Genomic DNA, 14,357 nt, shown 5'->3' on the forward strand with positions numbered 1-14,357 from the left:
TGCGTGTAATGGCGTACAGTGTTGGCATCTTGTAACATTAGATTGAAAAGTCTGTCAGACCTCAACGGCCTAAGTCTTGTCCAAGGCATTAGGCGCTATCAGAGCAAACTGGTTGCACGAAATCATCTGCATGTTCCACATCGTTTCATGAGCGTTCCGCGTGAGTTACTGACCAACCCTAGTTAAAACTGATCATCGTATCATTCGCCAGCTTACGTAAGAAAATAAAAACAGTGCAATTTTACTTTTACTACGTCACTTTCTTTACCGAGCACTGCATTGTATTCAGCTGCAAGTTTATTTATTCTAGCAGTGCAGCTGTTAAAGCCGGGCGTAAGGTGTAATCCGTGGACTGGAAAAACCAGTTGGTGGGTGGGCGCCACAGTAATTGGGCAAGCCCCACAACAGAGTACAAGCATTTATGGGAACCATATGAATACGTTGCTGGTAGGAAAGGGAACTAAGGGTGAGGAGGAGGGAAAGAGGGGGAAGCATTGCATAGCCATGTATAGTATAGTCAGGCCCGTAGCCAGGGGGGGCCCGGGCACCCCCGAAATTTTCATGATACATGGTGTTTTACCAAAAATAAGTAATGAAAATAGGCGTATTTCTCAAATAGTCCAGGTTTTCAGCAAGTGCCCCCCCCCCCCCGAAAAAAATTCCTGGCTACGGGCCTGAGTATAGTATAGCAAGGGGTCGGAAGTAAGAGTGAGGAGGAAGGAAAGAAGGAGGGGAGAGGGTAAAGCTTGGCATATCTGATGAGCGAGAGAACGAATACAGAGAGAGAGAGAAATAAAGAGATAAAGAGAAAGAGAGAAAAAGGAACTGAAGAAAGATAGAAAAAGATAGAAAGACAGAGAAAGAAATGCACAGAGAGGGAAAGAGAGAAAGAAACAGACACAAAAAAGACATTAAAAACTGAGAGCAAGCGCAGCCATGTATAGTACAGCAAGGGGCAGGAAAGGGAAGTAAGGGTGAGGAGGAAATGAGGAGGTGAAAGGGTAAAGCATAGCATAGTCTTGTATGGTATAGTATAACAAGAGGTGGGAAAAGGAAGTGAGGATGAGGAGAAGAGAAAGGAGGAGGGCAACGCCACCAGCCCCGCTGCTTCCTCAGACTTCGCACCACTAGGGCGTTGCTGCCCCATTTTTTTTTTTCATTTTCAATACTGCCAGTTTCTACATAGAGGTCGTAGCAGGTGGTCGTATTGTTACATCGCGAGGGTACAACAGGATACAGCACATTTCAGAGGACAAACATACGCCGATAAAAATACACATTATCATAATTATGTCATGGTGAGCTTCACCCCTTATCTAATATGTAAAAAAATGAGAAGGGATGACAGAGTGAAGACAGACAGAGAGGGCATAACCACGATTAAGAAACACTATTTGCTACCCTACGCGTCTATGAGTGTGACAATCAGGACTTAAGGACTCGTCTAATATATGCTTTTGCGCATACTTGTGCGCATGTATTGCTTATCACCTTCCTGGGGATAAGTTATGTGTGCGTCTCAGAGGAAGGACCCCTCACCACCCCACGTTCAAAGACGAAGGAGTGGTTTCCTTCTCGCCTTCACTACCCCTCCTACAGGCCATATCTTCTCCTCGCCACTTATTTTTTAAGAGCACGTGTACCATGTCAGCACTAAGCGTTGACCCTATCAAGATTTCGCGCTTGTCGGCTACACGCTGCTATTTCCGTTTGCACAGTCGCAAACACAGAAAATGCAGTGAAACCAGTTGATAGCACACGATAGTCATGCGAGGCAAGGAAGAACGGATTGGCGGCTGCATGGCAAAGCAGTGCAGGAGACAATTAACAACTAATATTTCGAGTATACGGACCAATCGAGAGTATGTATACGTCACGGGACTTACTGCTATGCGTCATGAAGTGCGCCAGAAAGACGAGAAACGCCAGGAGAAAATACTGCTCTGTTTTTCTTTTGTGTGTTTTCGGAGGCTGGTGAGGGACCCTCTATGAACTGGTGGCGCCGGTTTCCCGACCAACCACCTTGGAGGACGGCGCGGAGAAGAAATAGGGGAGAGGAAAAGTTACTGAGATCACGAGTTACCTGAGGAGTAAGTTCTGCGACGTTGCTGCCTCTTTCCGGCGAGCCGTGACTCCAGGAGCACCGACGGCGGCTGCCTGTAGCTGTTGCTGCTGCTGCTGTTGCACGGCCCGAATGCGGTGGAACCGCGTGTAATTCTCGTTGCTCAGATCCGAGATGGCAGTCCTCGCGAAAGGCGCGTCGTACAATTGCACAGCCATCGTCGCCACTCGAGGGTCGCTTCCCGCCGCGACACCACCCTTGGAGCTGCGAATGTACGGCAAAACAATATGGCATGCGGGTAAACACTGGCAGTACATTGGCATGCGGGTCAAATTGAGCGCATACAAAAACTAGCGGCTAGATCCATATACTCTGTTTGTTCTTGACAATCCAGTGTCTCTGAACTAATAGCTCAAGCAAACCTAGGACTACTGGCATAGCGAAGAATAGTTTCAAAGTTTAAATTCGTTTATCTTCTGTGCCATGGTCATTTCAAAATTCCAAAGACACGTTATTTACTTCACCCTTTCCTGCACTCATCAAGAACTAACCATAGTAAAACAATTGACAGTCTTCAAGCCGCGTCAACACGCATAAATATTCACTCTATTCCTCAGTAATCTCCCACTGAAACGACTTGCAGTACTGTAGAATCGTTTGTTACCAAAGTGCAAACCATTCATTTCTGTTCGTGATTGCCATTTTTTATACCTCTGTAACCACTCCTGCAAGGGCCGTTTGAGCGTGCAGTACGTTAAAGAAAATCGAACTAGCCCGATTGGCTTGGGCTAGTTGGTTCTGTAGCCCTACGCGTCGCAGGCCAACAAAGCGATGCGGGCACTGATACTGTTCTTAAAGTCGACTGGGCTAAGCGATCGCTTGTAGGCGGTTCAGTGTGGTAGAGGCGCACCTCTCCCACACTGACGGCACTCTCCTTTCTTTTAATCCCTCAATCAAATTCTTCCAGTGCAGTGCAGCACACCAGACGCGCGTCTGGTTGACCTCCCTTCCTTCCTTTCCTTCGTTTTCTCTGTATGTTTAACGCTACTCTCCCGAACTTATGGAGAAAAAACTGCAATGATGCTTTTTTTTGCATGTTCGCCCGCAGGCGATCGCATTTAGTGCAAATGCAGGCAACAATACATGTCAAATCACTTCGGAATGAAGCTGACAGCAACCGAACCAGGCTCCAAGCCAGACGTTGGCAATTGTCTATCGTTATTACCTGTAGCTTTCTCTGTAGTTGTTATAGATTGCTATTGCTGATCGTTATTCTGAAGTGCATCACGTGGCGCGGGGTCCAAACAAGACGGCGCTCTGAGCTGTTACAATAAGTGATGGACAAATGTTATATCGAACAACCCGTTCTCCAAAATTCTGAAAAATACAACGCAGATCAAACAGTTGCCAGACCTCTGAATTCGCATGGCGGGTATCTGCTGTAACTGCTGAACCCTGGCCACCGCAGGAGCTAGCGGGCGTTCCTTGTACGTCGAACTGTTGGCTGCAGTCTGACCCCTCAGGGACCTGGTCGGCGAAGACTTGGCCGAAGAGGACGGCGACGACGTGGTCGCCTCGTCACCCGACAGGCTGCCTCGGTGCATGACGGCCGACTTGCTCCGATGGAACGTGGTCTGCTCGAAGCTCACGCCCCTGACGAGCGTGGCCCTCGCGCCGGACGACTGACCCGACGCAGCCCTGGTACGGCTTCCGCCAGACGGGGTCCTCGCGGCAACGCCGCTGGCAGCCGTAGCGGCGGGGTCGTCGGCGTCCGCGCCAATGTTGAAGCGAACGACCTGTGACACAGACGACATGGGAGATGAAAGGGGACATTGACGACCGCTCGTTTGTAGCGCGAAGCTACGAGGAAATCCGTGCGAATTGACGGAAAATTCGTCCTGGTGCGGGAATCGAACCCGGGACCAATGCCTTTCTAGGGCGTTGGTCCCGGCGAGCCTTTCATGACCATTCCGCTACCTTGCGGAATTCCGCGGAACTGATTTTCGATATTTAGTGTCCATGTGTTTAGAGTTGTCGATTAATTCGCCCTCACCCTGCCAATCGCTAGCATTCTGGTAGCTCAGTTGGTAGATCTACCAGGTCTCTTGCTGAAGTCTCTCATGCACTCATGAGAGACCTTAACAGCATCGCCTTTTGTACCACTGTTCAGTGCACTGGTTACTTCCTTTGCGTTCATCTGTGTTTCGCTGCAATTCCTTTATCCTTCTCTTTTTATTCCCGCACACCATCCCTCCATGCAGGGTAGCCAACCGGAACTACCTTTGGTTATCCTCCCTGTTTTTTTATGCATTCTCTCCCTCTCTCTTTCTGTTCCTTAACCTAATGGTGATAATAAAACGAAATGCCGCAGCGCCATCTCTTCAGTCTGACCTGCGGTGGTACGTTCTTGGGCAGGTCCTCGGCGCGAATCACGGCCGACCGCGTTCGGTGGAACTTGCACGTCGGTGACGGAGTCGCCTCCTTCCTGGCGTCGTCCGCGGGCGGCGAGGCGTCGCTCCTGACGTCCACCGCTGAGCCGGGTCCAGTCCTGAGAACGTCGCTTCGTGTCCGGTGAAGCTGCACGGACCTAAAGGGCGATATGGATGAGAGGAATGAGAAGATTGTACTGCCAGATAGGTGTAATAATACTGCAGAACGTACAGCTTGAATTCACACACACACACACACACACACACACACACACACACACACACACACACACACACACACACACACACACACACACACACACACACACACACACACACACACACACACACACACACACACACACACACACACACACACACACACACACACACACACACACACACACACACACACACACACACACACACACACACACACACACACACAACACACACACACACACACACACACACACACACACACACACACACACACACACACACACACACACACACACACACACACACACACACACCACACACACACACACACACACACACACACACACACACACACACACACACACCACACACACACACCACACACACCACACACACACACACACACACCACACACACACACACACACACACACACACACACACACACACACACACACACACACACACACACACACACACACACACACACACACACACACACACACACACACACACACACACACACACACACACACACACACAGCTGCCACACGTTAACATGATCTTTTTTCCCCAGTATATTAATTAGTTGTTATTGGCCACATAAGCGACAGGGACGGCGCCAGGATTTCTTTTCTAGGATGGCACCCACGACAAGTGAACTCCATCGGGGAGATCATGTAGGCACGAAACTTAGGCGTCGTGTTCTGACTATGTTTACTCTTGGAGTGCAAAAGGGGGTTATAACTATCGTAGTTTGCGAATCATTGCATACAGTGAGGCAATGGCGTATTACTTCGCATGGGGTATTTCACTACATTTCTATAAGAGCTAATACACAAAATTAACTATCAGTTAGTCAACAGTATCCAGTGTTGCGTATAATCTTCTAGATATTTCGTTTTGTTTATCAAAGCGAAAGCCTTAGATACCTCACGAAACACTAAAATTGACCGTCGGCGGCATCGGGTTCAACACGAGTGGTGCAAAAAATCATCACGTGACTACGTCGCAGATCGCCAAAATTTGTGACGTCATATGATGACGTCATCACATGACATCGTAGCTTGGTCAAACGTGAGCCAATCACGGAGGCAGTGCAAAACCACGTTAGGTGCAGAGATATGTCGGTGGGGGGCGGGGGAGGATCATTACATCGACTGGGAAGAAAAAAAAGATGGATTTCGACTTTGAGTCATCTTGATCGAATCCGAGTTAGTCAAATGTATAAAGAACCCCGTGAGTTTTTGTTTAATGTTTAGTACGATTGTATGCTCGTTATTTCACTAAAGTTCTTTCTCGATTTTTGGTCCCGAAAGTGCCGTTATTTAGGTGAATCCCACAACTGCCTCTGAAGCGCCACTTGACCTCTCGACTAATGCTTCGCATTAAAAGTAAGAGACGCGCACTAAAATAGGACAAATGGAATTTTAAGAATGACAAAGATAAGCGAGCGGGGTTTACTGTACAATGCGGAATCACGTACGCGTCCGGCGGCGAGTTCTTCCCGGCCGGACACGTGCACCGGGGTGAGGAAGTCCGTCTGCTGTCGGCGCCGGGCGACCACGACCCACCGTCCTGCAACGAGCCGCGGGCGGCGTCCCCGCTTCCGGCTTCTTGCAGGACCACTTCCGGCGGAAATGTGGGAGCGTTGTCGCCGGAAGCGGAGAGACCGTCGTCCTCGACCACCACTTCCGTGGGCCGGTTGTCGGACTTTGTGCTGCCCGACCGCGAGCACCTGGCATTCTCCTTGTGACCTGCGGGGAGGTTGTCTTGTCAAGAACCATTCATTGCCCCCGCGGTTGCGTTACATATTTAAGAAATTTTAATTAGAGTGCATGAGCAGCGCTGGTCTACCACATGGTAATTACGGCAATACCGTACTGTTGTGGTCGACACGTATGGCTTCCTCAGCCCTTTGCGACACGCATTATGATCGACTGCCTATAAATGCGTGAACTTTACGTAATTTTATGCCATGGTTCTCTGGAGACGAAACTTAAGGCAAGCGGTTGTGTTAGAGTAAATTACAGTGTATTTTACAAGCCATTATTTGTGACGACAACGTAAATAATATGCAATAGTTATCTGCCAAGAGCGAGCACCTGCTGGTAGCGGGCTAGGTCAGCTTATGGTAGAAGTGGGGGTCGGAAGAGGACCTACCAGGTCCTATGGTATAATAATAAAATAAGGGAAAGGGGAGGGGGGGTCTGGACATCCGGACCCGTGCACCTATGGATTCGCCCGTTGAGGGGCCGGGAGCACGAGTCGTTGTGGTATACCTTTGAAGTCTATGCATAGCCCGAAGAGGAACTCGGCGGGCACGAAGACGAGCACGAGGCCGACGCCGGCCAGGGACAGACCTAGCCGGTGGTTGACGTACAGGCTGCTCATGCCGGCGAAGAACAGCACGATGCCCAGAACCATCTTGATGGTGATTGAGTTGCGCAGCACGCGGGAGAAGCCGCCGCCCAGCAGGCGGCTGGGACGCGTCTGCAGCACGAGCATGGCCGGCGCTGCGGAAAGACCAGACAAAGGCAATCAGTCAGGAATTCAGTCGCGGCAACTCAGTGGCGTCTTACACTGAGACCGGGTTAGTTGGGACAAAACCTTAGGTTCTGCAAGCGCAAATTGAACGAAAATATGTAACGACGTTGTTTTGCTGCACAATATTGCTCATGGGAAAATCATCATGGGGAAGCTTTATGTCACATTATGTCACTCAATTTACATTATATGGGGCAACGCTCAGGTAAAGTACGGTTACTCACGCATACGATACCCGGAGCTTCGCCCACTCGTCATGATTCACTTCGTGGAGATGCATGTTTTCTTTTTTTTTACTGGGAATGGGAAAACAGGGAAGCGGGGGAACTTATGCGTCGTAGTTGTGTTCTTCACACCGCCCCTGCATAATCGATGAACCTGTTGTTTTCAAAAAGCTCCTCTTCTCGGTCCACCGGAAGAAGCCACCATTCCAACATTGTTCCCTTGAATTCACCCATTGATGGTTTTAGATTTTCACATCCTATTGGGACTTGCAATGGCCTTCAGAGATACTTGCGAGAGCTATCAAATGATGAATTAGTGGTTCATTAGCCAAATATCTCACCATGATACTGTTCATACTGGAATTGCAGAAGGGTTGAAATGCGGGCTAGTTGGTATAGGTTCATACTGGAATAATAGCAGCACAATATAACGCGACATGGAAGGGGAACACAAACAGCTGTTCTTTTTGTGTTGTTTGTTTTCTTTGTATTTTTTTCATCTAATATGCATTGAATTAATTAACGGTATGTATGTATTCACTCCTGCAAATATCTTGCTATGCAAGATGACAGTACAAATACAGTACAAATAAATAAATAAGGAAACACGGGAGAAGCGCTGCTATCAGCTGGGTTTCAAATTAAGCTAAGCAATACTGGATATTTAGGTGTGTGTCCCCGAAGCCAAAAGAACAACAGGCAAAGCTAAAAAAATTGGCCGCGTATCTGCGTGCTTCGCTGCAAATGTCGTGTAAAGACGATAGAAGAGGCGCTGTGTGAGATATGGACGCCATCTGGCAATACGTCGGGAAACATGAGTGCTGTGTTGCGTGCTGGTAGTCCCGGCGCAGCAGCAGGCGAAGACCGGCGGTGACCAACGCGACCGGCGGGGACGCCAGCCAGCCCGAAAACGCGGTTTGGCGCGAAGCGCTGAAGCAGAGAAACGTCCGCACTCAACGAGTACTCTCCACACACTCTTTTATTTACACGTCGCCTGGGTAAAACAGGAACGCCAGAGCGGCGCCCACAACCGGCAGCCTGAAGGCCGCCCACAACGCTGCTTTTTCATTTTTTAAATATTTTTTTTCACCTTCTTGGCCTTCTCAAAAGTAAAGTTTTTCAACACCAACCCATGGCATTCGTACAGTGCAATACAGAACCGAAACCGAAACACAACAATGAGCTCGTGCGAAGGGCACGGAGGAAGGCAAATTTCAGCGCAGTCGCATTTTCAGCTTTGTTGAAACAGCGCTCACTAGACGACGACGAAGTAAAAGAAGGCACAGGACAGGCAGCGCCTGTCCTGTGCCTTCTTTTACTTCGTCGTCGTCTAGTGAGCGCTGTTTCAACAAAGATGAACGCATACCAACTCGCTCAAGCTTCCATTCTTATGCATTTTCAGCGCAGCTTAAGAAACTCGGGTCCTTAAAATTACGTACGTATGCATTTTCTATTAAAGGAACACGCCACCTAATACTTACCTAGTGATGTTGCACCTCAGATATGCATGATATTTACTTTTTGATCGACAACGTTCACAATTATGAACAGCCGTACCAGTTCAAGACGGCTGGCCCTTGGGCAAGTGGTTCAACTTGGGCCGAGTGGCTGAATCGAGGGACGTGCCGACAAACAGAAAGACAGACAGACCAAAATTTCTGCGTTTAAGTTCCCCAAGAAAGACTATCGTCTTTAATAGCTAAAAAAGACATGCTATCGCCGGGGAATGAGCCTCTGGCAATAGCGTGTAGAATTTTTCTCTGCTCCTGGTACACGTTCAAAAGAGTGGACGAATTTCCTGGTGATGGCATGTCTTTTTAACAGCGAAGCTCTTTAAAGCTAGCCGTAATTTGTGCGGCCTATCAGAAAACTATCATCATCAGGATGGGTACGTGCCAGAGAAATTGGGCAAATCCCACTACTCGACACTGGTCCACTAAGAACGAAGAAGGCAACAGTTAGCCCAAAAATGGCTATCATCACGCGTATGTGCCACAGAAATTGGGCAAATCCCAGTGCCCACCACTGTTTCACTAAGAGAGAGAGGAAGCTATTGAAAGATAGAGAGAGAAAAATTGAAATAATGGGAATAAAGACATAAAAAGATAGAAAGACGGAGAAACAGATGCAGAGAAAGAGAGAGAAAGAAGCAGAGAGAGAAATAGAAAGAATATAAAGATCAAAAGAGAAATAAAGGAAAAGAAAGAGAGAGAAAAAGGCAGAGACAAAGAAAGGGTCGTTCTATGAAAGGTGCGAATGCTCGGTTCTGGAGTTTGGACATCCGTGTTGTGACTAAGCTAGCTAAAGCTTATAGCAACAACCTAGAAGCAACCAGATTAGACTTCTGAATCGTGCAGTTGCGCTTTTTCAAAACTTCGCCATTTTTTTCTTTGTTTCTTTAGCTTTCTCTGCCGTTCTTTTCCTTAAGGGGCCCATACCTGTACATTGGGCGTTGCCTCCCATTAAAACTGAGTTGATCGTAGCGCTTGTCCTGTGTTGTCCTTTCGTGGTCCTTTCACCCCTTCTTTGTCTTGTGTTCCGGCGAAACGCGCTATTTCCCCTCCTTCCGCCATCAGTAAGGCCTACCAGTTTTGAGTAAAGTGCAAAGAATGACGTGCATTTATGTTGTTCATTGTTTTCAACGCGAGCGAGGCAATCGACCTTCGGCGTTCTGCATGCTCACGGGCTTGACAGCCCAAGGACAGCGTAGTCCGAGGCAGCAGCCGTTTGTCCAGCATTCTCTTTCTTCTCTATTGTGATTCGCTCGAACGTGCTCGGGTCGATGGGCAAACCGACAAAGGCAGTCTACTGGTCCCCACCTCTTGACAATAAGACAAAGGACATGGATCACAATCAGGCTGATTTATGCCTCTCGGTTACGTATTCTGAGATCCTTATCCGTCCTGCCTTGTATGCTCACTTGTTCAGAGTACGTCGAAGAGATTAATTAATGAGCACGATTGATTACTGATTTTGTGACGTTGCTTACATAACCACTTTTCCGCCGGGTGCGAATATAAAAGAAGATCCCGCCGCGTGTGCAACGGTCCAAAGGACATGAGTGTTCGTTCAGTCCAACCATAAAGGTCACTTGGCATAATAAGTATCACCGAAAATAATCATCCACCCCGAAAGAAAAGCAGCGGACAGGTGGGACGCCCTAACAAGGCTGCCAGCAACATAGCAATACATGACGATAAAGCAATTATCTCTGATATAGGAACAAAGCATTGTGAAGTCACCTCATCGATACATAATACAGAGTCGAGTCACGCATGATGTAGCATTTCCCTTCGATGCTGTCGCTGTATTTTACAGAATTACGGAATTTAGTGATCAGTCCATGCTGCGTAACTGCAGAACTCTGAAGTAGGTGTTAATTTATGTGTATTTAGTTATCTTGAATTTCCTCGTTTGTGCAAGTATTTTTGAGGTTGAAATTAATATTTCATTTCAAGATTCGCTAGGATTCGTTGAAGCGGTTGTCTGATGACGCAATTTTGGCGTTTGAACGTGTATTTCAGCAAGGAGGGCCATATATTAAAGAGGCAGATAAATTTTATGAAATTACTCCTTTTTCTGAAAGCTCCTTTTTCCGAGGAAAAATATTTCACTGCTTCAAGAATCCGTCAGCCCTTGGCATACGCGTGCCGCGCACATTTTCGCCAGAGCGCATACACTGCAGGTCATTTCGGATTGGATGTCGAGGTCTAAATTTTAACTCCATATCTAAGCACAGCTGCCAATCGAGCTACCCACTTCCGATGGCACCATTACCAGATGTAACTGTGTTTTGTAACTACATACTTAACCAATCCTCCCATGACTTTCAATACAACAGCGGTGATGTGCTAGCAAGAGAGTAAATCGGCGAGAATGGTGAGCAGAAAGAAACCAAGCTAGCCGCGCGCTCTCATTAAAATCCCTAAAAAATGTGGTTAAGTGCCGCGAAGTAAGCGGCTGTGCCTTAACCGTATGTGTGTTGAGGCCCAGGGGCCATTCCGTCCTTATCAAGGGGAGTGCTAACCGTCTCTCCTTTTATACAACACGCAAGTTGGAGTACGCCGTCGGATATATATAGCACCCCCGTTACGACCTCTCATTAATTGCGACCCCGTTTGTTGTCGCGTAATCGCAACTAATTGATGTAGATTACGCGGGTTTTCTTGTACTCTTCCGATTGCTGAGGCTTCTGCGGATTGGCCTTTTAATTGAAATCGATGCCACCTGCGTGTTTTTAGTGCTACATGTCGGAAATGTAGCTGCCTGTGAGAGGCCCGTCCGCGTGAAATATCTAACATGCACTGTGTATATAGCTACAGTACTCCAAGTACTGCCATATTCATTTTGCATGTTCTCCGTCGAAGTGGTTTGTTACAGACGTTTGTATCGCTAAATAAATAAATAAATAAATAAATAAATAAATAAATAAATAAATAAATGGGGATTCAGTGAGATGCGATGACACTAACGGAAACTGGAAATGAACGAGAAAGTGAACACAACTTCCCGAGCGTCCGCCGCGGTGGATCAGTGGTTACGGTGCTCGACTGCTGACCCGAAGGTCGCGGGTTCGATCCCGGCCTCGGCGGTCACATTTCGATGGAGGCGAAATGCTACAGGCCCGTGTGTGTGCGATTTCAGTGCACGTTAAAGAACACCTGATGGTCTAAATTTCCGAACCCTCCACTACGGCGTCTCTCATTATCAGATCGTGGTTTTGGGACGCAAAACCTCAGATATTATTATTACAACTTGCCAAGCGGCGCGCGGGAGCCGAACCCACATGTTTCGCATAACGATGAGGTTGTATTGTGCAAATTCCGCTACGAAGACATCCGTTGATCTAGCATATCGCAGTATAATACTCATCGCAAATTTACTTCATCTTGCATAAAAACATTGGCCGCGTATCTACGTGTTCCGCTGCAAATGTCGCCTTAAGACGATAGAGGAGGCGCTGCGTGAGATATGGACGCCATCTGGCAATACGTCGGGAAACATGAGCTTGTGCAGAGGGTTTTCTTCCTCCGTGGCAGAGGGCGTTCGTCGGCGCGCATATGACATTTTCAGCGCAGCGTAAGAAACTAGGGTCTTTATAATTGCGTATCTATGCATTTTCTATTAAAGGAACACACCACGTAATACTTACCTAGTGATGTTACGCCTCAGATATGCGTAATATCTACTTTTTGATCGACAGTGTCCACAAGTATGAACGGCCGTACCAGTTCAAGATGGCTGGGCGGTAAGCAAGTGGTTCAACTTTGGCCGGGTGGCTGAATCGGGTGACAGACAGACAGACAGACGGACAGACAGACCAAAATTTCTGCGTTTAAGTTCCCCAAGAAAGACTATCGTCTTTAATATTTGTGCGTCGTAATATTATAAACGAACAGCCACTATAGTATAGCGCGTCCAGGACGGTACAAAAACGAGCGGCACGGAAATGCACACACTCAGCGCTGGAACTGGAACCATAAAAAGGTGTTTACCGCCTCTCTGTTATTTAATATGCGATCAAGTGACAATTAAAAAAAAAATTCAGGAGCCCTCCCCTACCGAGAAAATGGGGGCAAGCCAAGCTCGTAACGTCCGTGCTTCACCTACTGGACTTTTCTTCCTTTCTATCGCAATGCTCAATACTCCCTTCTAACTTTTTTTTCCTTCCTCCATGCCGGGAATGGGACCTTCATCCGTATGCTTAGCAGCGCAACACTTCAGCTGCTACGGGCAAGAACGACGGTCATGCGTTCATGTCCAGGCGATAATGAAATGTGGCAGCGTGAAATGACAGGCGACATATCGATAAAAGATCAGGTTGCCACATGAGAAACGGTTGATCGCCGACAAGCCCACGACCGAGAGAGCGTCAATTATCGGAGAACGGCGCCTACAAATACGCATGTGACCGGCGCACCCTTCGATGGCCGCATTGCTGTAAGCTCAGCGGCGCCGACTTTGTCGCGCACGATGCCGCCGCCACCGAAATGTGTAACATATGTATAACTCGTAACAAGCTTCGCTTGAAATAGCTTGACTTGTTCCGAGGGACGGCAGACAACGTTTACCTCGGTTCCTTCCGGCTACGTGGAACTCGCATATTTTGTAGCGTTAGCTACACTGGCCTAGCCGAGCCAGTTTCGCGTGGATCCTCAAGAGCCGTGCTGCGCGTGCGCGAGGATCAGTGATGTCACGCACCGGAGCCGGCAACTCCCGCGCACTCCGCCGCCGCCGCCGCCGGTCTGCGCTTTCGAGGAGTGACGTCGTAGCCGTGGCAGACGTATTGGCCTCGGCGCGCGCGCTGCTATTCGCCTTCGCTGTGCAGTCGCCGTCTGACAACTGCGCGGGAGCCGTTTGATAGCGCCTCTGACTGGCGTTTGCCAGTGTGGTATAGCCATGGAGAAGGAGAGCGCAAATGCTGCTCAACGGCGTAGAAGAGCGGAGAAGCTTAACTCATCGGATCCCGAAGTAGTTGCCTGGCAAAATAAATATACATGTGCCACATAATACGTATACCGTGTGTGTGTGTCATTGGAACAGCAGTAAGCATGATAATCAAGCTAATCCTAGACAATCAGGAAAGCTAAGAATAATTAGCTGAACCTTTGCTAACGCTGCTTTATCCTGGCATAGCCGAGCTAAGCCACTGCAACATTTTTTTAAACATTGGCACAAGTTACGTTGAAACACCTTGTATGCAGTGGTTCGTTGATTTGTTCTCCTATTGCCGTATAGTGCAGTCTTCCCGTTCGCTCTGATCCCTGTTCATACAAGCATCAACTAAAAATGCACGCGTTGTCCAAAAACCGCGTCCATGTGGTCAACGCCCACACTATAACAATGCGGATGTCGGCAGATCGCAGTCCTCTTT

General features: G+C 48.2%; 1 protein-coding gene and 1 non-coding gene across 2 annotated transcripts in view; both read right to left on the minus strand.

Annotated features, from left to right (window-relative positions):
• The window catches only part of LOC119373575 (uncharacterized), a 36,136-nt gene that overhangs the window by 1,399 nt on the left and 20,380 nt on the right, over positions 1 to 14,357 (minus strand). The window contains exons 2-6 of the mRNA XM_037643637.2: positions 6,995 to 7,228; positions 6,199 to 6,469; positions 4,454 to 4,649; positions 3,476 to 3,858; positions 2,084 to 2,326 (exon numbers count right to left, since the gene is read on the minus strand). Of these exons, the coding sequence (XP_037499565.1) occupies positions 2,084 to 2,326; positions 3,476 to 3,858; positions 4,454 to 4,649; positions 6,199 to 6,469; positions 6,995 to 7,220 (1,319 nt within the window). The 5' untranslated portion in view covers positions 7,221 to 7,228. The remainder of the gene's footprint in view (positions 1 to 2,083; positions 2,327 to 3,475; positions 3,859 to 4,453; positions 4,650 to 6,198; positions 6,470 to 6,994; positions 7,229 to 14,357) is intronic.
• Positions 11,410 to 11,532, minus strand: LOC119375674 (U6atac minor spliceosomal RNA). Its single transcript, XR_005180423.1, has one exon. It is a non-coding gene; the product is annotated as a U6atac minor spliceosomal RNA (small nuclear RNA).

Source organism: Rhipicephalus sanguineus, chromosome 11, assembly GCF_013339695.2.
Source record: "Rhipicephalus sanguineus isolate Rsan-2018 chromosome 11, BIME_Rsan_1.4, whole genome shotgun sequence".
NCBI classification, from domain to species: domain Eukaryota; kingdom Metazoa; phylum Arthropoda; class Arachnida; order Ixodida; family Ixodidae; genus Rhipicephalus; species Rhipicephalus sanguineus.